The sequence below is a fragment of the Xiphophorus maculatus genome, chromosome 10 (assembly GCF_002775205.1).
Source record: "Xiphophorus maculatus strain JP 163 A chromosome 10, X_maculatus-5.0-male, whole genome shotgun sequence".
In the NCBI taxonomy this organism is placed as follows: Eukaryota; Metazoa; Chordata; class Actinopteri; order Cyprinodontiformes; family Poeciliidae; genus Xiphophorus; species Xiphophorus maculatus.
This window is the reverse complement of record NC_036452.1, coordinates 4,673,994-4,700,400: the sequence shown is the minus strand read 5'-3', so window position 1 is coordinate 4,700,400 and position 26,407 is coordinate 4,673,994. Positions and strand designations below refer to the sequence as shown.

General features: G+C 36.6%; 2 protein-coding genes across 2 annotated transcripts in view; both read left to right on the top strand.

Moving 5' to 3' along the window:
• The window catches only part of LOC102224526 (tumor necrosis factor receptor superfamily member 16-like), a 45,176-nt gene extending 39,638 nt beyond the window's left edge, over positions 1–5,538 (top strand). The window contains exon 6 of the mRNA XM_023341477.1: positions 1,497–5,538. Within this exon, the coding sequence (XP_023197245.1) occupies positions 1,497–1,840 (344 nt within the window). The 3' untranslated portion in view covers positions 1,841–5,538. The remainder of the gene's footprint in view (positions 1–1,496) is intronic.
• Positions 5,539–19,184: 13,646 nt separating this feature from the next.
• Positions 19,185–21,773, top strand: LOC111609849 (THAP domain-containing protein 6-like). The gene is made up of 5 exons (XM_023340581.1): positions 19,185–19,747; positions 20,126–20,318; positions 20,449–20,562; positions 20,775–20,893; positions 21,008–21,773. The coding sequence occupies exons 1-5, from the start codon at positions 19,668–19,670 to the stop codon at positions 21,018–21,020; spliced, it is 519 nt and encodes a 172-aa protein (XP_023196349.1). The 5' UTR covers positions 19,185–19,667; the 3' UTR covers positions 21,021–21,773.
• Positions 21,774–26,407: the final 4,634 nt, after the last annotated feature.

The following is a 26,407-nucleotide window of genomic DNA, read 5'->3' as shown; positions in this document are numbered from 1 at the left end:
AAGTTTGAAGTCGATCAATCGAAATCCCTAGGAGGAGTTCGATCAAATACGAAGGCTGTAAACGTCAAAATCGAGGTCAAATGAACTTCAATCTAAAATGGCCGACTTCCTGTTGGGTTTAGAGCATGGCTCTAAGAGACTTTTTTGTACGTCCTGACAAGATACACATGTGTACCAAGTTTCGTAATTCTAAGTCAAAGCATGTCTTGGGGCTGATTTTTTAAAATATTCTATGGGGCAATGTAGAAAAATTAGGCCACGCCCACCAAATATCGCTATGGATTCCTGTTGGTGGGTGGATAAGGATCCATCCTAGTGAGTTTGGAGCAGCTCACCCCGAAACTGTGGAATTCAGAGCCAAACGAAATTCGATGGCGTTCGCAACGCCGCCACGCCCACCTGCTTCATCGCAGCCGGTCGGGGTTGGAATCCACAACACACCAACATGTCTTCTGTCTCTGGACACAGTTTCATGTTGATTAGGTCAAAGGGCTAAGATAGCGACCGTTCAAAGTAAAACATTACACTTCCTGCTCTCAGGGGGCGTGGCCTACATAAAAAAAAAATTTCACTGCAGGGTATTTTAGGACACCGGATGACGATCAATCACTGAAAGTTTGGTCCCTCTATGTGTTTTTGTATAGGAAATATAAGAGGTTTTTGTTTCATGGCGTGTAGGTGAACTTTGACCCCTGCTAACCCCCCTTCAACATGCTCCAAAACTCACCAATTTGATAACTTTAAATCAGACATGCCTTATGATCAGACTGGCCGAGTTTGAAGCCGATCAATCGAAATCCCTAGGAGGAGTTCGATCAAATACGAAGGCTGTAAACGGCCAAAATAGGGTCCAAAATGGACCTTCAATACAAAATGGCCGACTTCCTGCGATACTTGCACTATGACATTACTTGTAAATTCTGAGCGTCTTAGTGAGCTCTACAACTGTACCGAATTTCAAGTCTCTACGATGAAGTAAGTGAATAGCAATGGGTCTGTTGAAAATTGCTAGTTGCCGCCGTTGAGCAATTTTTTTTGCGATTTTTGCGGCGACCTTAAAATTCAAAATTTTTAAACCGCCTAGACGCGTCCGCCAAGTTTGGTGAGTTTTTGAATATGATAAAGCCCCCAAAAAGGCGCACGAAGAGGGGGCAGAATCGTTAGAATAATAAGAAACAGTACAGAAACAATAGGCCTTCGCAGCGCTTTGCTGCTCGGGCCTAATAAGAAACAGTACAGATACAATAGGCCTTCGCAGCGCTTTGCTGCTCGGGCCTAATAAGAAGTTACACTTTTTTTTCTGCTTTTATGAACAAACAAGGCAACTCCTTTAGATGTATTGCATGGTCATTACATCGTAACGTCCATTTAAGGAACTATTGCTTCTTGCCCAGACTGCTTCTCGCAGCCAACAGAATTTGGATAAAAAAGTCCCATCAATTTTTGCAAGTAAATAATTCAAAATAAAATAAATCGCTCCTAATTTCTCCTTGCAGTTGTGACCATCGACGAAGAACCGTGTCTGCTCCTTCCTCTCCATACCAGAGAGAAAGTGGAGAAGCTGCTTTTCCAGGGCAGCGAAGGGAAAAACTGCGACCACATGCAGGACAGCGACTGGTGCAACCTGGCAGGCCTCCTCGGTTATGAGGAAGAGCGAATTGCGACCTTCCAGCAGGAGGAGCATCCCGTCCGAGCGCTGCTGTCCGACTGGGCGAGGAAGGACTGTGCAAGCGTCGACGCTTTGTGCACAGCGCTCCGCAAGATCAACCGTGACGACATCGCGCAAAGTCTGGTACTCAGCCCCAGCGGCACAAAGCCCACTGCTACCTCTGTGGTGTAGCGTCTCCGTTCTTGTCCGAAACAACTTAACACCTGGACCTTAACATTCAAATATTCCAAATACAGCAACTTAGATTATTCCACATAATTCCTGCTGCAGCTGCTTGACACTATATCTTTATGATGCAAGTCAGAGAGATGATCCTAGAAACCCATTACTCACGTTATAAATCATTCTGAATCTGAAATAAATTAGCAAAAAAAAGCAAAGTTAGGTTTTCCAAATCATTTAAACTGGCAGACAATGGAAAACTAAAGCAATTTAAAAATAGGAAAGACACATTATACTTTAAATTATGGGGACAACAGGTTTAAAATCCTCTGACTGAACTCGCCGTGGAGCAGTTGTCTGCTATGAACGCAAACTTTTGTGGATAACTTCCTCTTAGTTTTTTTCTGCTCCATTCTTTTTTATCTTCGTATTTTCTGTGGGCCTTCCACTTAATACATTGTGTCTTTCTTTTTACGTCTATGTTACTAAAGAAGCTGAAGTGTTTTTCAGGCCCAACCTGTTCAGCGACATTATTTACACGCCCTGTCAGACTTTTTAAATTTAACTTGACAAGTGGCTTGCGTCTGTAACTACTGTGGCTGTTTCTTCTACTGTATGAAGAAGAATCTGGATCGTCAGCCTGAGGAGGTTCTAATGAGCTCATTTCAAGTGAACCTGTTTCCTCGCTCCCTTATTATTATTAGTATTAGATAAAAGCTCAAAGCAGCAGTGCATGAGGATGTTATCTCCACGTCACTCCATCTACTTCTGCTGACTCTTGTTTTATTAATTCTCCCTGAGGCGCTGTAAAAAGTGCAGCCTGTTGGTATGTAGGCCTTGGCTTGCTTTTAACCGCTCAAACATCATTCCAGTATCACAGTTTCTCATCCTTACCCTGAAAATGGTAGAAACTCTGTAAAAATCCTATGTACTATATTTACATGACAAACAAGTAGATACAAATGTAGATGTAGTTGACATACATACACACCTACAGTCTGTAGCCCTGCATGCATGTACTGTGCTCAACAAACACACATTTGCATTCAAAATTAATGATGATAAAACGAGAAAGACATTATATTCTGCCACTTATATGGCATGGCGCACTCAACCGAGGGACCATATACTGTTTATTGTTCATATTTGTGGCAATTTGTTCAATGATCTCTAAAGTCTTTGGTTGCTTTTGTTGGTAACAGGCAGGAAATAATGCTGACTAACTTATTGCTCTATTTTTTATGAACACATAGCTGACTCAAGACATACAGCTGCAGTCTACAATATATTTACAACTTCCTCTGGTTTGACATTTTGCTCCACACCTAGCATTTTCACGCGTCTGTTTTACATTCAAAGTCTATGTTGAGGCGCGTTGAGGGCGCATCAAATTCGCTCTACCCGTTTTTTTCTGTTGCTGGCCTATTTGTTGGACGCGTCAAACGGTTAGATGCATGAAACGCGCCGCGATGGGACCTTCACGCACCTCCACGTAGACTTTGAATGTAAACCAGACCCACCTGATGCTCAAAACACGTTTGGTGTGAACGCACCATGACTTTAGCATTTTCCTCTGTTTTGATATGATCCGTTAATAACTCAGTACACACTTAAGAGGTGCAGCAGCCAAGACAGTCTCTCTTTTAGCTCATTTCAAACCATCAGAAACAGTTCTCCCTCCGCCAAATAAACCCCAAAAATGTAGAATCTAGAATAGAATTCTCAGGGACGTTAAGTCAAATCTCAAACGCTCAGCAACTGAATAAACACGCTGCGACGTGACAAAAGATGCCCTTATTCTCGCAACTGACGATCCTTAAAGCTGACTAGTTAGACACAGAAACTGGTCAGCAGAAAAGGAAGAAAAAAAAGGAGAGGGGAGTTTCACTTCTTTGTTTGGAACAACGAACGGCGGATAAAAGGCAGGCCAGCTGAGACAAAAGCCACAGGATGCATGAGAGAAACGGAGAAGTCTCAGATTACTTCAATCAATGCAAAGGAGAAACCCAGGCCTATATGTTAAACAACTTGTTCAGAAGTAAGCATGTTGATTTTTTTTCCTTGTTTTGTCTTTTTATTTGAATTTAAGAAAATATTTTCTTCATCTCATGGACACAAACGTAGAGTTAACTCACCCGACTCTCCAACTCGAAGCACACATTACTATTATTCACTTGTACACTGAGCATATTGCTGGTCTATTACTTTATATGAAGGTATTCTTACTACTACTGCTAGTACTCCTAACAAGCAATTTTAAATGGTATTACATTTCTGTTTTTGATTGTAGCACTTAAATGTGTAATCATTTATGTTTTATGAATCACAAGTGCCTGGGAACTATTTCAGGTGTATGTTGGTGTTGTACATTTATTGTTTTAAGGAATTTGTAAGTGTAATTCTAGTTTTTTTTTTACTTGTAAATAATTTGTCTTGATCTTTTCTTTGTAGTTTTGTTGAAGCATTGGAGGCAACACTATATATACTGTATGTATAGTGTAAATGTAAATAGGCCTTATGTTCTTACTGTCAGCGCTGTCCTTGTTTATCTAAGTAAATAGCAAAAGGAAATTGACTTCATTTATAATTATAGACCATCAAGTAAATTAAAATTTAGAAGACAAAAATCAAAGTTAGATTTAGATAATAAAAAAAAGAAGCATTAAATCTGAAAGTTATCAGGTGTTTTAGCAAATACACCTTAGTTGGTGTGGTTTACAATATTTTATACAGAAACACACAAAGAAGAAATTTCACAACCAAAGAGCAACAATTTCTCATAAAAAGCCTAATGAAGCTAAATGAGGCTTTTCTGTACTATCCTATTAGTACCATATAGTAAATTTTGTTTAATTGTGAATAAGTTATGAGAGGAGATGCATGCACCACTTTTAAACTCTGAAAATCTGCAATTATAAGTTTGTTAATGCAACTGCAGGGAGGCATGGATGTGAACTATTTATGCTAATTTTACTACTTTACTCAATTTCCAAATTGAAAAGGCAAGCCTTCTTTCCTCTAAAATAAAAAGTATTTTATCATTTATGTCCAGATGAGGTCATCTGCATACGTATTCAGTTCTGGTGGTTGTGTTGTAGTATCCATACATGTGCACTATTACCAGTTGTAGCACAAAAAAACATCATAATATCACATATTACAAATAAATTACAAAACATTCCCAGATCAGAGTATTTGAAACATTTGCACCAGCAAAAGCATAACTCAGTTTAAGCCTCTAGATGAGCTACAATATTACAACATCACATAAAAAACACATTAGAGAGAGAAATTTTACTGATCATCTGTGTGTTTTGCATGTATCTTGGTTTATTTAAATTATGTCAAACAATATAAATGATTTTTTTTTCTTGCCTTTTCTGCCTAAGACGCTGGTCTACCTGTACAGTTGAAGGTGAATGTGATGATATTGCACTTGAGACACAAGTTACAACCTAATTATGCAAAAAGGGACTGATAAATATAGGTTGGAGTGAGAGAGTAAGGGTGAAAAACTGTGTTTTTGGTTAAAAAAAACCAAACCCTGATAGAAAACAGTGATGAGAATGACAGTAAACCAGGAAGGACTGAATTGTACAGAAACAGTGAATGTTCCATGTATACTTACACATATACTGTCCTATACTGAATGTGAATTTGCTTTAAGTTCTTCAATAGACAAGCAGTAAATAAAGCTCTTTAATTCAGTCATGCTCTTTATTGATCCAACATAATACAGATGAGTGTGTCAAATTACAGGCTTCACACAATGAATAATTAAAGGAGATGAGAACAAAATCATGTGAATATACAAAAATATCAGATTTGAGTGAATTAAGAAATTATTTTTGGATTGCAACACTTTTACCTAATAGTTAGCCAGCAACAACAAATATTTTTTTCAGATGTCCAAGGTCAAGCTGAATTCATGAATGTTTTTTGTAACATACAGCTCTGGAAACAAATTTTAAAAACCACTTAAAATAGGCAGTTTTTCTGATTTTACTCTTCATATGTATAGATTGAGTAAAATGAACATTGTTCTACTATTCTATGACAACATGTGTCTGAAATTCCAAGCAAAAATTTAGTATTTATTTCGTCAAAATAACTAAAAAAAGCTGCAGCACTTGCAGACCTCAAATTATCCAAAGAAAACAAGTTCATATTCATTTAGAAACAACAATACTAAAGTTTTAACTCAGAAGTCACTATTTGGTGGAATAACCAGGAGGTTTTCAGTGGAGTTCAGTGCAGCGGTCCCTTCATTTTCTCCAGAGCTGAATATTTATTATTTTATCATGAATTCCTACTGGATATGAAAAGAAAACATGATCTCTTGAAAATTGTTTGGATATGAATTTGCAGAGAAATCAAAACAGAAAAATGCAAAACCAAGAACTCCTGTTCAACATGCATTCAAATTTAGTTTTTAAATATCATCATTGTTTATAAATGGATATGAATATGTACAAAACAAAAATCCTTAATTTTTAAACCAGGTTTTATTTGAAAGAGATTTGCCTTCCGCACCAAAAAGGCATATTCCTTCAGATTCATTCTAACTAAACAGAGGAAGAGCAATTGTTTAGTAGAGTAACAGATATAAAAAAAAAGTGTGTGCCTTCCTCATCTTCATCAGCCCGACTGCATGAAATATGGCACTGCATGTTGTAATCGGTAGCCCTGCTCTGTTATGATAAACTGTCAGCTCTGCTTCCTGGGTCTGATGAGTGATGCGGAAAATAAATGGTGCATGAAAAGGCAGAACAGATGGAGCTTCTACGAAGAGTAACGTGTTTTCACTGGATAAAACAATAACACTAGACGTCATATTATACCTCTAATAAAAATAAATAAACAGAAAAAGGGTAAAACCTTATTTTCACAAAAGCTACATAATGATTTATTGATTTTATGACTAAATTGTTTAAATAGCTTAATGTATTGAGGAACTGATTTTGTGTGAGGTGAAATGTATCTTTTATTTTTAATTTATTTGATTAAATTTAAAAACTGTATTTTTTATGGTCATAGTTCTGGTTGAGTAATAAAACTAGATTCCTGCAGTTCATCTTGCAGCATTTTGTAGATGCAGTCAGAGAATATTAGATCTGTAAAGCATTTTTACACATTTTTTATGTAAATTCAGACTTCTTCAGAGTGTGGAGAATGTTACATTTATGTAAAAATTTAACATTTTGCATAAATATTTAATTACAAATCAGAAAATCTCACTATAAATCAATGACAGATATTCCTATATATATAAAGGAAGGATGCATTTTAGGGAAAAACGAAATGTACAAAAAAATATATTTTGTATTTTGTAGGAAGCGTTAGTATTTTGTATTTTGTAGGAAGTACAAATATTTTCTGTCCTCTTATTTTCTTTTACTAATCATCTGGAAAAGACTGAAATCCTCTCAGAAAATCTTCCAGATTAGAACCTTGATTTATTGAGCTATATCATCCAAATCTCTTATTTATTATCAAGTCTTATACCAACATAATTAATACATGGGTATTTCTCTCAAATAAAATTAGATTTATATTTGAGGTAAAGTGAAACACACCAGTATTTCTTCACAAGGCTCAAACTGTCAAAACTGGTCTCAAACAATCGACTTAAAACCAATTTTACGAGCTCCTAATCCATATAAAAATGGTGTAATAGTCTCTAACCTGTATTCACAACCTCGCTCCACCTTGATCTCTCTCAGCTTGTTCAGATCAGAAATGACAAAAGCAGGTCGTAAAACAACCCCAGCATCCAATATCAGTTTCCAAGTTGCCCCTTCCCCAAATGGAAAACACATTTCCAAGCTAACTGTTGCCCTCCAGTGAGCCGTTAGCGGGAAACGCTACACGTGTGAACGGATCCATGTGTGCAGAAGTGACATGCGGTGGTGAAAGGCGATAAGTCAGACTAAGGTGAGGTGACCAGTTAGATATGGAGTTAAAGACAGGGAAGAAAAGCTGCTCTCGCTTTAAGACAAACTGTGTCGACAGTTTAAGTTTCTGCTATGAATCAAAAGAATGGGACTTTCGGTTTGTAAGATTACAGGTACGTTAAAAGAAATGAAGGCATAATGTTACAGACGAGAATGTGCTGTTTTTCAAGCAAACACAATAAAGTTGTGAGTACGAATGTTGTCAGTGAAGTTTATTTGTACAGCACATTCAGCAACAAGGTAGTTCAAAGTGTTTTCCATCTATATGCTCCCACTAGCTCAGGTTGTAACAGGAAATAAGATTAGCTACCATAACTATGCAGATGATACACAGCTCTGCATCATAATGTCACCAGGTGACTCTGAACTCATCCAATCACTGAACAGATGCTTAGAACAGATAAATGTGTGGATGTGCCAAATCTTTCTCCAGCTGAACAGAAACAAAACTGAAGTTATTATTTTTGGACTAGATCTAGAGTCAACATAGAGCTTCAGTTATTACAACTAACTAAGGACACCTTTTAAATTTTGTTGTCCTTGTGACAATGACAATAAAGATTTATCTCAGATTTATCTCAGATCTCAGAAAAACCAGCGATCAGGCCCGAAACCTGGGCGTAGTGATGGACTCTTACCTGAACCTCCAGAGCCACATAGAGACTGCAGCTGATCCAGAACGCTGCTGCTGGAGTTCTGACTAAAGACAGAGCACATCACCCCAGTTCTAAAGTCCTTCCATTGGCTCCCTGTATCTCAGGGAATAGACTTTAAAATACTGTTTGTTTATAAATCACTGAATGGCTTAGGACCACGACACATTAAAGATCTGCTGGTGTTGAATCAACCTTCCAGACCTCTCAGGTGTTCTGGTTCTGGTGATGCAGAGCAGAACCAGAACCAGAACCAAACATGAAGGAGCAGTTTTCAGGTTCTATGCACCAGAAAACTGTAAATCTAGACTAAACCCCACCTGTTTAGAGTTGCTTTTATACCATAATAAATGAAACTCTAACCAACATTTTGATGTGTGATGACGGCACTTGGAAAAATGAAATGTTTTAACTTTTATTTTGTGTTTTTATGATGTAAAGCAATCTGAACTGCCTTGCTGCTGAAATGTGCTATATAAATGAAACTTAATTTAATTTAGATTTAATAAGACAACTTCTCAATGCCACTGCCGGTTGTTTTCACACCTGATAGTCCAGTAAAATCATTTCAAATTGGGACCAATTTAGCAACATTTGGACCATTTTCAGTTGGTGCTGTTTGTTTCAAACAATCTAAATCATTCTACAGCAAAACTTGCTGTAGAATTGAAGTCCATGCAGATTAATTGTATTTCATAATGATTTTATCAATCTGTTAAATGTTTGTGCACTTTTCCATCTGGTTCTACATGTAGTTTTAGTGTTGATTAAATATTAGGATAGAGTCTTGAAACTAGCTTTCCTGGTGCATCTGGTGATTTTTATTAATAAACCATAGGTATACTTATTCACGTATTTATACAAACAAATTGAAAATGTTTTAGTTTTGCTGTTGGGGTGTACAGTAAGTGTTTTCCTCAGTTCTCAAAGGGGACAGTCTAACCCATATTCTTACATGCTGTCCATCTAAACAATGAATTAGTGCGGTTTCCACCTCTGTTCTATTATTCTGCTCATAATCCTCCCCATCACCTGCCTCTGTTTGCTGAAACACACAGCCAGGCTCTCCCTGTGACCCACACAATTAAGTGAAGACTGATGAAATGATCTGTCTTGTATGAGCAAATGGACAGATGAGTGGATGGAAAGGCGAAGTGGGATGGAGGGTGAGTCCATTCGGCTTCCCTCTGAGACCAGGGGAAATTCTATTAGGCTCATAATAGAGCCATTTTTCACCTTCTCCCACATCATCCTATCATTATTTAATTCCTCCAGTCGTTTCTCTTCTGTTTGTTTCTCTCCAGAGTCGGTACAACGTCATTACAGGGTTGCCTCTCCTACCTTTTGTTTGTGTGTACTGTACCAAACTTCCATCCTGCTTTTTAGCTAACTTGATTAATTAATATAATAAATTGTTCCTAGATTACATAAAAACTCATTCTTAATGTTTGGAAACCAGATTCTGACGTAAATGTCTGTTTTGGAAACACGGGAACAAAAGTTATGTTGGTGTTGCTTGAAACATGCATGAATGTAATCTATTATTATTATTATTATTATTATTATTATTATTATTATTATTATTATTATTATTATTATTATTATTATTATGTGCTTCAAAACATCTAACTTAACACTCTAATAGTAATCTGTGTCTAGAAATGAATTGCTTAGGAGTAGAGTAGAGAAGTAACTTGTTACATTTACTCATTTACATTTATTTGAGTAACTTTTGGGAAAAAGTTTACTTGTATTACTATTTTTTACTATGCTTTACTTTTTGCTTTTACTTCAGTAATTTTATTATGAAGTACCTCTGCTCTAATTTGAGTGAAATTTCTGGATTCTCTACCCACTAAATGAAAAACAAACATGCTTGAACCAAAAATTCCCCAGACACAGACACACACCTGCAGTTTGTGTTAAAGTTTCAGACGTTTTTTTATTGAAAACCTGATTTGGAAGAATTTTATTTTTGCCTGATTTTTGTCTTTCTTTTGTTACTGATATTATTGTCATTATTCATCCTTAGAATACAAAAATAAATCCACCTAACTTTCTATTTTTGTCCATCTGATGAAGTAAATTTTACAATTTAAACTACTGATAATTTGATGAGGAGTTGAGTAGACTTTTAACAACATAATTTTCACTCTCACTGGAGTAATTTTAATTTTACTTGAGTAAAAATATGTTAAAGTACTGCTAATCTTAGTTAAGATTACCCAATATTAGGGTACTCTACCCACCTCTGCTTAGGAGACATAAAAGTCTACAAAACGCTTTTCAAAGTTTGTTTATCGTAAAGTTTTAGCTACTTTGCAACATAAAGACTCGTTTGATTTGATCATTTGCACAAGAGCCTCTGTTACGTTTGTGTTAATTTCAAAATGCATCAAAGGTTTTCAGAGGATGTCTCTTTACTTTAAGTCTGTCTTAAAGCCCTTCCTTTCACACCCTGTTTGCAGATTAAATACAGATAAAAACAGATATTTGCATGCGCTGTATAAAAATATAAAAAGAATCATAAATAGTTTTCAAGCCCTGACAATAAATCAAATTACAACAAATCTCAATCTAAATGAGGTTCTGTATTTTCTAGATTTTTATTCAAATTATTCATGAAAAAAAAATTCCTACTTTTGGACTTTTCTGTAAAGCAGATTTTAAATGGTCAAAAGCTGAATATCTAGCCGCAGTGCTGCTTGACTCGTTATTGACTCTATTAACTTGTTGACCCAATGAGGAGCGGTGATGATGATCTTACTATTCAGAAGGAAATACTGAGACATAAACATATTAAATGCGTTTCATGTAAAACAAATGTCTTGTTCAGAGTTTCTACTTTTTGTCTCTTGTGGCTTTACCAGGAAATAATAGGCTTTCCACCTTTTTTATCCTTTTGTTACATAATCCTGACAAGTGAGTCGTTGAACTAAAGGGATCTGCATGTCATAACAAAGAAAAGGTCCGTAGTTCACTCACCCAGACAGGAAAGTTCCCTCCAACGCTTTTGTGCACCTGAAGATGAAACCTGCTGGAGTGAAACAGATACTTTGTGTCAGCTTTACATTACAAAGAGCAGGGAGTTAAAAACACTGCAGATGTTTACAAAGCAGTGATTTTGCATGTTGTCAATGAAACATCTTAAGTAAAAAAAAAAAAAAAATACATTATTAGATTTATTAGATAGATCTCCTCTAAGATTCTGAATTTGATTCCTTCTGTTACACCATGATGTGCAACAATTGTTCTTAAGGTTTTGGTCTCTGTTTTTTTTTTAAAACCCACCAATAATATGTGCATATTTTTTATTATTTCCAGAGACTAAACTGGGAGAAATACATATTGGGACCGTCATAATTCTATTATTATGTAAATAAGATTATGTATTTTTGATTTTTAAATTAAATCACTTTATAAAAACCTAGTGAAATTATGAAACATTAACGACATTGATATTAAAATATATGTCATAAAATAGTCCAACTCAAATTTTTTCAACTCGGTGGTCTTCACACTTTAATTTGTCTTGATTTTCTGACTTAGGCAACAATAATATATGCCAATATTCGTTTTTGCTATTAATATGCTAAGTATTTCTAAACATAAATTGGACACTTGTGTCTAATCTCTATGTTTTTCAGTAAATACTAACTGAATGAAAGAGTAGTTTCTCTTTGAGATTAACGTTTTTTCTCTTGGTTTGAGCCAATTAACCAGTATCCGCATGCATCATTCATTTTACTCATTCTGAAGGCGACGGTTGCGATAATCAAACGTGGAAAAAATCCACCTTAAATCTTACACAAACGATACAAATTATGAGCTTCTTTATCAGAAAACCAGCATTCTGCATGCTGAGGTGAGTGAATCTTTATCAGGACATACAGAGCTTCAACACTGCGTTGCATGAGATTCATTAATATTACCACAGGCTCAGGGTTGTGACATTGTGCGATAATAATGAGGCAGTTTTGCTTAGCTGGATATTAAAATGCAGAACCAGAACCAGATGGATAGAAAGGGATTCTGTTGCGCAATTTCTTGAAAGAAATGCATAAGTCAACACTCATTCAATTCTGCGTCTTTTTCTAAATATTTAAACCTTTTCACATCTTTTTTGTGTTTCTTAGTCAATATTTTCAATAGATATTCACTCTATCTGTACAGTGATACGTGTATTAAACCTCTTCAAACTTATGATAAGTTTGGTGTTAGCATTAGCTTGTAGGACACAGTTATGCAGTTTTTCTACCAGATGGTCAGCTAGCTTTACATTTTCATTTAAAGATCAACAATAAAAAATAATCTTTTTGATTCAGTGTGGTGCTTATGTGGGAAAGCAACCATTTAGTGCGAAATCTTATCTGAGTGATGAGTAGTGAGATCAGAAAGACTGTGAATCAAGTAAAGCTTCAATGAAAATGTTTCAGAAGCGTCTTAACATAATTCTCGTCAGACGTCAACCTCTTGCTGAAGAATTTCCGTTCATTTTTAAAGCAAAATACTGCCAGAGAAATCAACTGTAAGGTGTTTTTTAGGAGAAAAGGCATCAGCAAACTGAAACTTTGTTCTCCATATTCTGTTGCCTGAAATCTGATCAGTCATCAGAACAGCCAAGGACAAGCACCAATGTTCTGCATCTCATATAATACATGGGCTCCGGTTTTGATTGCAGCAACTTGTCTCTCTGGTGAATGCAGGTATAGAGTGATGGTCATGATGTCACATTGACATGGCCTCTAAATAATAGAGTGATGTAATATTGCACTCTGGATGCGGAAAAGGCTAACAGGAGCAAATTACTGTACTCCTAAAAAAAGATACCGCTCTCTGGCAGGACATGGCGCTTTCCCACGTTCATCTGCAGATCCTAGAAAGAGAGCTTCACTCAGATGTTCTTTTATCCGATGTTGCGTTTGTTATCATATGATGTTGTTCCCTGTTGAGACGGAAATGTGAATAAAGGAAGCAGATACTGTCACTTATACAGAAGCATCTTTTAATAGACGGTACATTGCGAAAATAACTTGCTTGATATTGAAAGTTCCAGTTGTTATGAATAAATGGGCAAATATATTTACTCACAGGACATTTAAAGAACTGCGTACAATTAAAATTAGCAAAAGTATCCTGGCGGACATTTAAATTTAGGATATAAAGGGTTAATACACTTTAATATGAATAAAAAAGTACCAGTTTCAGTAATAACAATACATTTTCCCCATCTTTTATGACTTCTTGAATTTAAATATTGAAATAAATGTACCAATGTTCCAATATATTACAATGCAACCCATGTCAAGCTATAATTCTAATAATTTCTGGCTTATAAATGCAACTAAAACTCGTCTAAACTGTGTTGTGATGCAGATTTACAGTAAATCCTCTGAGTATGTATGAATCTGACAGTTTTCACTGTATTACTCAAGTCTGATCATGTTTTGTGATGACAGACAGGGGCCTAGTGGGTCAACACGCGCTGCATTGTTGACCTGAGGCAGAATGTGTCGCAGCTTGTCTGTTTGTGAGTTTCCAAAACTGGATTGGGAATCTCTTGAGACAAGAGTGCAAGGCATGCTTTGATCTTTTCTGTAGGTACAAAATGTCAGACCAAACCAGCAGCATTGACAAGGGCAAAGGTGGCTGAAAAACAAGCAACTCATTACACAACAACAGTGTTTTTAAGCGGATACTGTCTAAAAGGCTTTTTTCCAGCTTAATGCAGATTCTTATATGACTGATGTCTCCAATAGCATGGGGTCCTTGCATGCTGGTGAGCTCCATGCGCAGGAAAGCAATATTTACACAATCCCTTGCAAATACAAATAGAAATACAAATGCAAAACTATGAAAAGTTTGTTAGATCTCAAAGTATTACCAAATTAATTATTTGGTAATTAATTTGCAGTTAATTACCAAATAATGTTTGGTAATTAACTGCAAAATCACAAGGAGATGCTTACAGATCAAAGACTTCAGGTCATTCTGAACTATGCAAGCTGTTGATGTTGATGTTGAGACACTTCTTAGTAAAAGAAAAACAAAGCAAATGATGTTGGGATAATAATGTAACTGTTTGAGTAAGATCATTGTGCAAAACAAAGTTGGACAGATTTATAGGTGTTTATAAGTCTTTTAAGTCTGAGAATTTGTAGTATGACATGTAAAGGCATTCACTATTGTTCTTTAATCTCCTTGGCAACAGTGGGGGAAAATAATTTTGAGTTATTGTGTCTTCAAGCTGCAACAAGCCACAGGAGTTAGACTTGGTTTGTTAGAACCATGACAACAATCTGTCTCGCGTTTAAAAGGGCATGAATATTTTTGTTCTCCTTCAGTTCATTATACTAAACATTAAGTCAGATCCATGTAATAAAATAATAAGGCAATGCCAAAACCTTTCTGACTGATTGGGGTCGACCGGGAAGGCGGAGATAATGGCAGCCAGAGAAGACTTCTGGGATGCAAAAGGAGTCCTACATAAGGTTCATGCATGAAACATTACAACCAGAGAAAATTTACTTCTGTCTCACAAATCACTTAGAAAAACATCAAGGTCAATACTTGATTCCTCCGACTTGCAGTGGGTTGGCCCTCCATTGGTCAATAGGCAGGGTACAATCTGAACAAGTTGTAAATCCATAAAGACATTTTCACAATAAAGAAGAAAAGAGTGAGAGAAATTTACCTGAAAGCTTTGCTTCAGATCACCCTACAGGTTTTCTACACGAATAAGGTCTGATGAATGAGGTGGCAATAAAAAAAAGAGAATTTTATGAGTGATGAACTATTTTTGTGTTGACTTACAAATATTTTTTTAGATCATTCTCCTAATTAAACACCCAATCACAACTGATTTTCAATGTTTTAACAGGCATTACATATTATATAAATAAAATAAAATATCATTTCAAATTCTCTGATTTTACTTTTTATATGTATTTGAGTAAAATGAATATTGCTCTTTTATCCTATGAACTACTGACAACGTGTGCCCGATAGTCTAAGCAAAAATTTTGCATTTATTTGCAGAAAATGAGAAATAATCAAAATAATGAAGAAGATGCAGCCCCTTTCAGACCTCAAATAATGCAAAGAAAAAAAGTAAATATGCATTTAGAAACAAGAATAACAATGTTTTAACTCAGGAAGAGTTCAGAAATCAGTATTTGGTGGAATAACCAGGAGGTTTTAATTTTTTTCCAGAGCTATATTTATTTTTTGATATTTCAAAGAAGTTGGAGTTGGAAGAGAACCAAGCCCACAAGTGTGAGAAAAAACTAAATTTCAGTCCTCCAGTTTATGATTAAATAGACATGATTAAAATTTTTGCATAATCCAATAGACTTTTTATTAAGTTCTGGTGATACTTTTTTAAAATCAAGAATATTGAGGAATAAGTCCAACATTTAAGACTGGTGCCCCTTCAGAACCACAATTATAGTTGCCATAGATACTTGGTGGCCCAAATATAAGAATTTGAATGCAGTTTCTTTTAAAATAGTGGCATGTAGAAGTGGGAATGTGTTCCTCTGATCAGCTAAAAAAAAAGTCACATATAAACTGTTCAGTTACATTTATATTATTTTAATTGTTGAAAAAGTTGGAGGAAAAAAAGCTGTAAAAAAATCAACTTCATTCAATTAGTGCTAACAAATTCAAAAGATTAAACATGTTCAGCTGTTGCAATAAATGATTAATTTAAATTGAGACTTTTTACAAAACTTTACCAGAAGTACTGGAAGTGTAGAAAATGTGTATTTTTCAAGTTTAAAACATGTTTATGAGGCAGTAGGCTCAGAAATAATTTGCACCAGTTATGCTATGCTTAAGTCTTTTATGTTTTCAATTATGTATAAAAATATATAGTTAAACAAACACTTCTAAATTGATACAGCTTACTTCATTGTTAACTAGACTTTCTGTAAATGGAAGATGTCAGAGGTGAAGATGTGAACATCTTGTCGATATAAATTATAATCCAATGTCCAAAATCTGTAATAATGTTCTTATCATACTTGTCAAATACATAGAAACCAATGACAGTAGTAAAAATTAGACTTTTGTTAACCCTAGGGGCTTTTCTGTCCTTTATTACAGGCCGTGACCTCCTGCAGTGAGTTTAACCATGAGGGTCATGGTGTCTGTCTGGCATACAACACCAGATACTTCGGCATTCAGCTGCGCTCCTGTCAGACCTGCACTTCTCTTCCCATTCTGGATTTCTACAGATGCAGGACCCAGTGTCAGGTTCAGCTACCGGATCGGCTGTCAGGGACTGGAGTTAGATCAAAGTGGGAGGCTGAAAAGAGTTAGATCCACACCCCAAACTCCAAACCATACAAAGAAGCGAAGGAGCAAGCCCCTCTCCCATGGGAGTTGTAATGGGAGCGACCAATTACCCCAGAGTAAATCTGTTTTGCCCAACCTGGGGGAACCACAAAGGGCCACATATATGATTATCAGTGACCCTGTAGCTCTCTGAATTTCTGCAAAGAGAATTGCTCTGCTGTGATTACGTCAGCTCATTAAATGCAATGCTTCCTGAACTGAGAAGACCAAAATCTGGCCTAGTGTTATTCATGTCAGTCTGGTGGTGTTTTTATCTGATGCATCCTAAAGAGCTATCCTGCTCTCCCTGCTTGACAAAACCAAGATAAAATGAAGTTAGAACCGATCCACTGCCCAATTTATCTCAAATCCTCGCCAATGCAGATCTAATTTCAGCCTCTTAGTACCACAAACAGGAAGAAGAGTCAGTCGATAAACAGCCCATGGTGACTGTTGGAGGGAGTAACGAGGTGGAGTGGTGGCGGGGGTGGAGAAACATGGTAACACATTGGAAAAGAAAAGCAGAGAGGTTATTACCCTGCGTCCAGTCTCCTGCTCCATCAGCCCCTGGCCTTATTCCTGGACTAAACCTAATTAGAGCAAGCAAGCAAATTAGCTAAAAGGATTTTAAGTAAATTGAAAATACTCAGAAAACTTTACACAACTGGGTCAAAATAAATCACCGGAAAACTGAATAAGGCTTTGATTTTCTCAAACATGACCTAAGTTTGTTTGTAGATAACAGGAGGTGGAGGAAGGATAGCAAAGGAGAAAGAAATGCTTTGGCTTTAGGCCATAGTTACACATTTCAGCTGATGCAGTTTTCTGAACTCAGAGATGATGATCAAAAAACTGCTTTCAAAACAGCGCTTGGTGTTTTCTAGGCCATGAGGCTTGACTCAGGACCATGCAGCATCATTTACTATATATAAAAAAGACTTAGTCAAACCTGTGGCCAACAACTATGTTCGTTTAAGGCATACCTTAAACACTGGGTTCTTTTTAGATATTTCCAATATTTTATGTTCTTTTAATTTGTCAACAACTCTGTATTACGTAATTATCTCTAAATATGTCACAGGAAACCGTCCCTACATATCATATGACTAAAAGCAATTCATCAGTGTCAGATATTACAAAGCTTACTGTTCCTAAAAACACATTACCTGGATATGTCAATAATACCAGTGATGTCACACACGCAAGATCCCTCCCACTTCTCTCTGCTGTGTTGGACCAGCATTGCTTGTGTGGCTAACACTGTGTTGCACCAGTGTTTATGTTTAGCATTAGTGCTAAACATAAATGCAGGTTTAGCATTTATGTTTTATTATTATTGGGGCCTGCCCATAGCAATGCATAGGGAGAGCAGTGACTGCCTTGCGAAGTCACTGCAAGGCAGTACCTGCCTCCCATGCACCTATTCTGCTACACCTAATAGAATGTCTCTCTATTATTATTAATAATAATAATAATAATAATAATTATTATTATTATTATTATTATTATTATTATTATTATTATTATTATCTAGCAGGGTGTTGTGCCAGCGGGGCGATAGGGGGTGCTATACCTCCCCCTGAAAAAGTCATAGCAGCCCCAGAAAATATTTGATTTTTTTTAATTTTTTTATCTGATTTAACATTACTTGTATCTGCTGTAGCTAAGTACAGCATAATGGCAGAACTGATACAACTTCTACACCTTGAAGCCTGTCTGCTACACAGTCTTACGTTAGCTAAACAGATCAATATCCAATGTGTCTGTATCTGACATACACTAAAGATTTTATTTTAGCAGAAAAGGCTTTGGACTAAACTGTTACTCCTGTTAGCCACGTTAGCACCAAGTACAGCTAGTCAATCAACCATCGCTGTGTTCAGGGAAGCGCTGATTAATAATCGAGAAATAAATATCAAGCCTGGAAACTTGATATCGTAACGGACTGAATGTTATGTTTTTAACGTAATCTTTGCTCGTCTTGCGGGGGGGGGGGGTTGCCACGGTAACAGGTGTGCTTAAGCTACAAAGAGAGAGAGAGTAAAAAGGTAGGAGTGGTTTTGAGTTGATCACCTGTTCGGGTTATTTTACCTTTGTTTACCTTTGCTGTGGCGCATTACAGCCGCTGTAGTTTCTAAACGTTGGACTAATTAGCTCGTTCGTTTGTGAGTTTACATTCACAACAAACATCAAATAGAACAAATATATTTCATACACAACAAATGGCTTCTACCGTGGTAATTATGTGAAATTAAATTAATTATATCCCAACTTCAGAAGATTTGCCTTTACCTTTACAGAGCTCTTTGGTTCCTCCTATCAATCTGTAGCTTCTCATATTGACGTCATCAAACCAAATTTCAGATCTACCATAACTGACTGACACCTGCTGGCCTCAGGTTTGCAACCAGCTTGTGACTGAGAAACCAGTAACCTCCTCCCAGATGATGACATGAACTTGTTAGTTCCTCTGTCCATTGTAGTGGATGATATGTTGTGAAAATCCATTAGAAACGATGCACTAATCAGTCATGTTTACATAGAAACAACGCGCCGCGAGGCTTTGCTTGTGAGACTTGCGGTCACGTGAGTGGGTTGTGGGCGGAGCTTGGTAAGGTCCATTATCACTTCCAGGAAACGATTGACATGATGCCGGCTCCGCCCCCATGCAGACGTGGATCCAATCATTCCAGGGTATTTGTCAGCCACTGACCAATCAGCAATTTGTCAGGAAGTGTACGTCCTTTATGAACCGACTTTGACGATATTGACAGTGTTTATCATAGACATAATATAAGGGTAGACGCCGCATTGGCCGCTCCGGCGCAGGAAATACGGCGGCCATCTTAGAGCGGTAAACCCTCGTACTTTGCTGAACCAAAACAACAGAAGATGCCTCAGTTCTGCTCGGCTTATTCGTGTTTAAATCTACGAACTGTTGATGTCAGGGACCGGGGGATAACTTTTCACAAGTAAGAATGACATATTATTGTTAGTATGTTGTGAATGTAATATTACTGTACTGTATTTATGCCCACCAGCGAAATGACAGCAAATGTTAGCTATCGGTCTTCAGCCGGAGATTTGATGACAGGAATATGTTTCAAACAGGCCTACTCACAATTTCAGTAGCTTTGTTTAATTATCATTATCAACAAATTTTAATCAAATTTGGAGTTTTATGTTCTTTAAAATATGAAGATCAAAAATAGTGAGTGTAACGTTTTTCTGAATGCTCAGCTTAAGCAGGCAACAAGGCTCCTTAGTTTCAACCGTTGCAAATAACATGGACCTCATTCGGACAATGTTTTTGTGTACACACTCCCAGATATCACGTTTTTGTTTTAAAGGTTTCCAAAAGATAAAGAGAGGAGGAAGAGGTGGGAAATAGCTTTGAGGAGGGATGGATTCACTGCAAGTGATTCATCTGTACTATGCAGTGAGCATTTCAAAACGGAGGATTTTGACAAAACAGGTCAGATTGTCAGACTGAGAGCTGATGTGATACCATCAATTTTCAGCTTCCCAGTTCACCTTCAAAGAGTAGGTGCATTATTAAAAGTTCATTAGCATTCATAAATGTGCATAATGTTAGCCTTAAGGGATATATGTGTGTTTATGTACAGGTAGTATATACTGTGAAGTCCATATTCATAAGGTTTTTACATTTAAGGTTGAAAACTACAGAACTACAATAACCTCCACAAAAGCCCAAAGTAGTGAGTATGTGGCCTCTCAAGATGACCCAGAAACTTGTAGTTCAGACCTGCAACCTCAGTCTAATGATGTGAGTATTTTTTCTATTGTAAATATCATATCATAATGGTCAAGATCATATTAAAATCTAAATTATTTTCTAACCCTCATGTTGAATGTCCTCACAAATAAAACAAATAAAACCAACATAGTTGAAGACACACACAGTGCTGCTGTCGTCTGAAAGAAAGTGTGCCATAGTGATGTCTAAGTGATGGGTGATGTCCATCTCTCTGTCTTTAGGATCATTGCTATGCTTTGCCAGCTTCTCTTACCGCTGTCACTGCAAAACATAAGAGAGCGTTGGCAAGAGTGGAATATCTGGAGCGGGACAAGAATATAATATTCCATCAGAGCGTCAGGTACTGTTGATGTCCTTTCAGTTAGAATAACTTCATAAAATATACTTCATGAATGTGTTCATATGTTATGTCGTATGATTAACACATGTATTGTATCCCTGTATTCCATTCAAGGTGGCTGGAATAACAACCCATCAGCATGCCAGTTCCAGGCCATCTTCCGCCGGCTGATGGTTCGGTGTGGGGTTACACCCAGTGAGACTGGCAATGTGGCAGCACAAGACAACACCGTGTCCCTGTCTGCTGTTGAAATGTCCTCTCCTGAATCTAATGAAGAGCATCCCTGTCCTTTTGCTAGGATTTCAGCCATTCTGGACGACCACAGCTATCTTCCGACCAAGTTTGGTGGTCTGGTAGGAAATGCCTTGGTTTACATATCTGGATTTGTTGTGAGGCAGATTCTGCGTAAACTAACCTGTGACCCATGTCGAGTCAGTTTGATTCAAGATGCCACACCGTCTTCATTTGATGAGAACTACCATCTTCTCACTTTGAAAAATAATGGCGGGTTAGTGATTCCCTCACAAGGCGTAGTGAAGGTGGTGAGAGCTGCAGAGAGGGTGATTCGTGGTGCTTCACCAAACCATCCTCCTAAGCTGTCCGCCGTCACATACATAGTCCGTGAAGACATTGGAACAGAAGATGTTTTCCAGCTTGGGGAACACACTCAGGAGACACAATTTGGCATTGACAATCACCATTCTGACTTGCTGTCATTGGTTGTGTCTGTGTTTCTGAAGATAAGGATGCACCACATTGCAAAAGTCACATGTCTTGGTTTGCAGAAAGGCAACACCAGAAAAAAGCTCTGCAAAACTGTCCTATTTCAAGGCTATTAGATTGTGTAAAAATGTAATGAATATGTAAATATTGTTGTCACCACAGATAAGTATGTGTTTGTGTGTGTATGTATATATATATATATATATATACGTATATATATATATGTATATATATATACGTATATATATATATATATATATATATATATATATATATATATATATATATATATATATATATATATATGTGTGTGTGTGTATATGTATAAGGCTATTAGATTGTGTAAAAATGTAATGAATATGTAAATACTGTCACAACAGATAAGTATGCATGTGTGTATATATGAGATTATCGGAATATATACATAATGTGTGTGAATAAATTGCATCTTTGGTTGTATCTTGCAAAACATGTCATACTTTAAAACATTGTATTCCACCAAAATTATTTAAATATGCTAAACTATACGTTCCTATACATGCAATTTTAATAGCTGTATGCCTAAAATTTAATTATGTGACAATGTGATTACTATTCAGCGTGTTATGATCTATTAAATGCGCTGATCCTTTATTGTGCCTGCCAAATATATAAGGCTGAGTGGAGTGGTATACCGCTCCAAGATGGCCGCCCTAAATCTCGTCAGCTCCAATAGGCGAGAGCGGCCCATGAGGCGTCTATCCTTATATTATGTCTATGGTGTTTATCATAGCAAACTACCATGTTAGCACAAAGGTAACCGGTAATAAGCATAACATGTTTTTATCATAATAGCGATAGTCAAGTCAAGGCCTGTAGCAGTTAATTAGGCAATTAAATAAACACAAGTTAATAAAAATAAATAAATTAAAAACATATATGACAAAGGAACACGTGACCCTTTGCACGTGACGTCACTGTCTCCACCGCCACGGATGCTCTCCTGTATAAAGCCTGTCAAAATACGTACATGTGGTAGCCTAATATTGTTTTCATTTAGTTGATTTCGCAGTAAAAATGCTCACAAGGTGCTGCGCGGTCGGCTGCACAAACAGACAAGGGTCAAAAACAAGCTTGTCTTTTTTATTTTAATGAGGAAAGATGCGGCGATGGACATCAGCTGTTAAATCCTAACGACTGGCAGCTATTGGTGTAACCGCGGATTTGCAGCGAACACTTTATACACGGTAAGAAGATTAACGTTCATACACTTTATAAGTAAGTATGATTAGAAAGAAATCAAATATCGCATTATGGAGAAGGTAGCGTCTAACCATTAGTAACTATGGAAACAGTGCCACGCTGTCATGTAGCCTAGCATATTTGGGAAAAAATGATTAGCGTCTCGTATTCTGTACGTTTTTATGGCTTCTTCGGTTTAAGGGGAACACTGTTTGTGACGTAGTTACATAAATCATGTGGTGTGAATTCAGGCAAAGTTGGTAATTTCATCAACACGTCAGGAGGGAGGAGGTACGGCTCGGTTTCTAAGCTAGCTGTTTCAGGCTTCTGTAAATATCGCCGTCTATGAGACCCAAACAGGCGTGCTACGTTCACAGACAAATTAGCTTGATTCCAGCAAGTGGAAACCAAGAATAAACTGACAAAAACAACTTTGAAAAACAACTTTAGCTGCTCAGTTCAATACTCCCGATTCTCACTTCCGGTCTACATCATGGCGCTTCAAATGATTAAGGGACGTAGTTGCAAAGGGTCAGTACTAGGGTATCCCTTTTGTCATGAATGCTGTTTTAACTTAAACAATGTAATATTATCTGAAAGTCATCTGACTAATGGCTCAAGGCTTTATGCTGACATCTAAGCGTCAAATAAATGCAAATCACTCTGATTAAAATAACAAAACTAATGCGTGTGTGTTGATAAAGATCCATCATAGCATCCTCAGTAAAATGCTTAGTTCCCCCTTAGCACCTGCAGAAAAACATTTCTGGAGCCGCTTTGTGCATATTTTTGGCATATGAACAAAGCAGCATATGCCTATACAATGTGGCATATACTTTCTTTTCCTTGTGTCTGCTGTAGATTTATAATTAAGCTAATTGTAAATCTGTGCACTTCACTCAGCTAACAAGCTAATGTTCAACTGTCAAATGTCCAGACGTGACACCAAACGTTGTCTTAACGTTCATTCTGAACATTCACTCACTACGGAAAAAATGTTTTTGCTGTGATTTTATTTAAACAGATTTAATATCTACCTTTATGGTGGTTACTATTTTTCACAAAATCTAAATTTTTGTCGTTAGAATAAGTTTGCACCTCTGAAAATTATCTGAAAAATAATGGGATCTACCTTGTTTGGTAAGTTATATTTATTTGTATCATATTCTGACCAAGCACAAGGCTAGGGCGTAAAAATCCTTAAAGCTTGTTACCAGCGTTTTGTTGTGTCATATTTTGTAAAGGCAACATGGCAGAAGTGCGACCACTGTCTCAGACTTTATATTTTATTTTATATACTTTTATTATTGAAAGTTGAAGAGGAACACTGAATTACTTTGTTTTTCTTGTGAACAAAATGTTTAAATATTATTGTTTCTCTAAATAGCATTAATTTATCTTATGGTGCCAGCTAGATTCAGTTTCTGCAAGCTTCTTTGAGGAAGTGTAACAAGTGTTAGAATTGCACAAAATGTTTTTTTTATTTTTTATTTTTTGGTTATTCATATTGTTAATTACTTGACTGAAACAACTTTTAAAAAACTCTGTCATTGTTTTAACCGTGTAACTTTAAGATTGGAAGCCCCTCATTTTTATTTCTGCTTCTGTGGTATTGTTTTTAAATTGTTTGCGCCCCTTAGACCCTCCCTTTTGTCATGTTGTCCTGTGGGAGGGGTGTATAATGTAATGTAAATATTTAAGTGAATCTGCGATCGCAAAATAGCAGGATTAACTTTAGTTTTGTTATGTACTTTTGTTTTGTGTAGGACTTGGAGCGGGTGGCCTATAACACGTTGTTTTCTGTTGTTCTCCTCAGAAACAAATCGAGAAACCATCAATTTCAAAGAAATCCCATGTCACGGCCCTGATCATTCAATAAAACCAGCACAACAAAGAAAGTATTTGGCTACACAAGTAAGTTCTGTATTTGCATATGAGTTTACTATTATCCTTCAGACAACCTTCTGTAGTCAGGCCACCACTGAAGACAGACATTTTAAGAATTTTCATCAGTTAAATGATTGCCTTAACAAAAACAATCATCAGGTGTTAAAATCTGATTCAGGGCCCAAAACAGCATGAAACCAGCTTTCATCTTAATGCTTAATGATGTAACTACAAATTAAGATTCTGATAACCTTTTGCTTCTAGGCCTTAGAGATGTTTTTGACAAGGTCAAAGTCTTACTTAGGATATATTAAAAACAATATTAAATTGGTTTAAGGTGATCTTAACTGAACAACAGTCCTTTGTTGTGTTTATTAGCCATGTAAGAGAACATTACATTATTAGCAGTGGGGTTCCTCAAGGGTCAGTACTCGGTCCTGTCCAAAGACTAGGTTAAAAAAAATACCCTTGTTTACCCCATGTTTGATATAATAAAGAAATGTAACTTTAGTTTCCATTATTATTCAGCATTTATATATATTTTTTTATAAATTGCAACATTCACAGATATATTATCACTTTATTAGTATAGATTAAATAAATAGGTAATTTAGTCAGATATTGTTTTGCCGTTTAACAAAGACAAAACCAAGAATGAAAAAAAGGATGCAAGTTTACCATAACAGATTAGATTCACTTTAGTTTGAAAAACTGAGATTTAACTGGCACATCACTAATATTTGCAGAGTAGCCTATTATCAGCTGCCCAATACCACTAAGGTTTGGACTGTGTTTTTTAAATCAGAATGTGTGATTTATTCCTATTATTAATGGGAAGAGAGAAAAAGTATGGGTTTTACAACAAAGTCTCAAGTTTAGATTTCACCACTCTCTATGCAGCAGTTCGCAGGTGGTCAACAGGTCTGGTAAATGGGGAATAAGCAGGTCAAACGTCAGATGTTACCCTGGCTAACCCTTTCAATACACCACACAGGGGACTTCATGAGGGAATCCAGTTTGATCCACTGGGTCCTCAGCAGCTAGTAAAAGTCAACAAGCTGTCACTCATATTTCCCCTTTTCCCCTTCACATGCCAACATAGTTGATTTCCCTCCCAGCTTTCTTTCTGTCTTTCCCGTGTATTGGACATCTCACTTTCTCTTCAGAACCTATAGTACTAATGATAAGTAAATATGTTTTAAATACAAACAAAAAAAATAGGTTACTTTCCCTTACTTTTACTAAATCTACTGTCTGAAAGTAAGGTACGGCTAAAGGTTATTTTATTTATATAGCACATTTTCAGCAACAAGGCAATACAAAGTGCTGAGCAGCCCATGGAGGAGTGTTGTCTCACAAGGAGAACATGACAAAGTGATGCCAGGGCAGCAGATGATGAATGAAAGAGAAGACAGAACTTGTCCCAAATGGGAAGTAGGGTTGACAGAAGACTTAGGAGTTTTAAACTCTTCTATTTTGCATCCAGTCAACTGAGCTACTCGCAGGATAGATAATCAGACGAAGAAGAAAAAGAATATATATTTACCCCATCATGTATATAACATATAAACATCACATTTTAAAAATATTAGTACCAAGGACTGGGTTTGGCTAGATCTGCTGGTAATCTTTGTCAGATCAGCTTTGCTCTACCGCCATCTAGTGGCTGAAGACCAGATCTCC

Coding starts and splice junctions, on each gene's coding strand:
- LOC111609849 (XM_023340581.1), top strand. CDS start 19,668: ATGCCTCAGTTCTGCTCGGCTTATTCGTGTTTAAATCTACGAACTGTT. Junction 20,319..20,448: donor TCCCAGTTCACCTTCAAAGA/GTAGGTGCATTA, acceptor TTTACATTTAAG/GTTGAAAACTACAGAACTAC. Junction 20,563..20,774: donor TGCAACCTCAGTCTAATGAT/GTGAGTATTTTT, acceptor CTCTGTCTTTAG/GATCATTGCTATGCTTTGCC.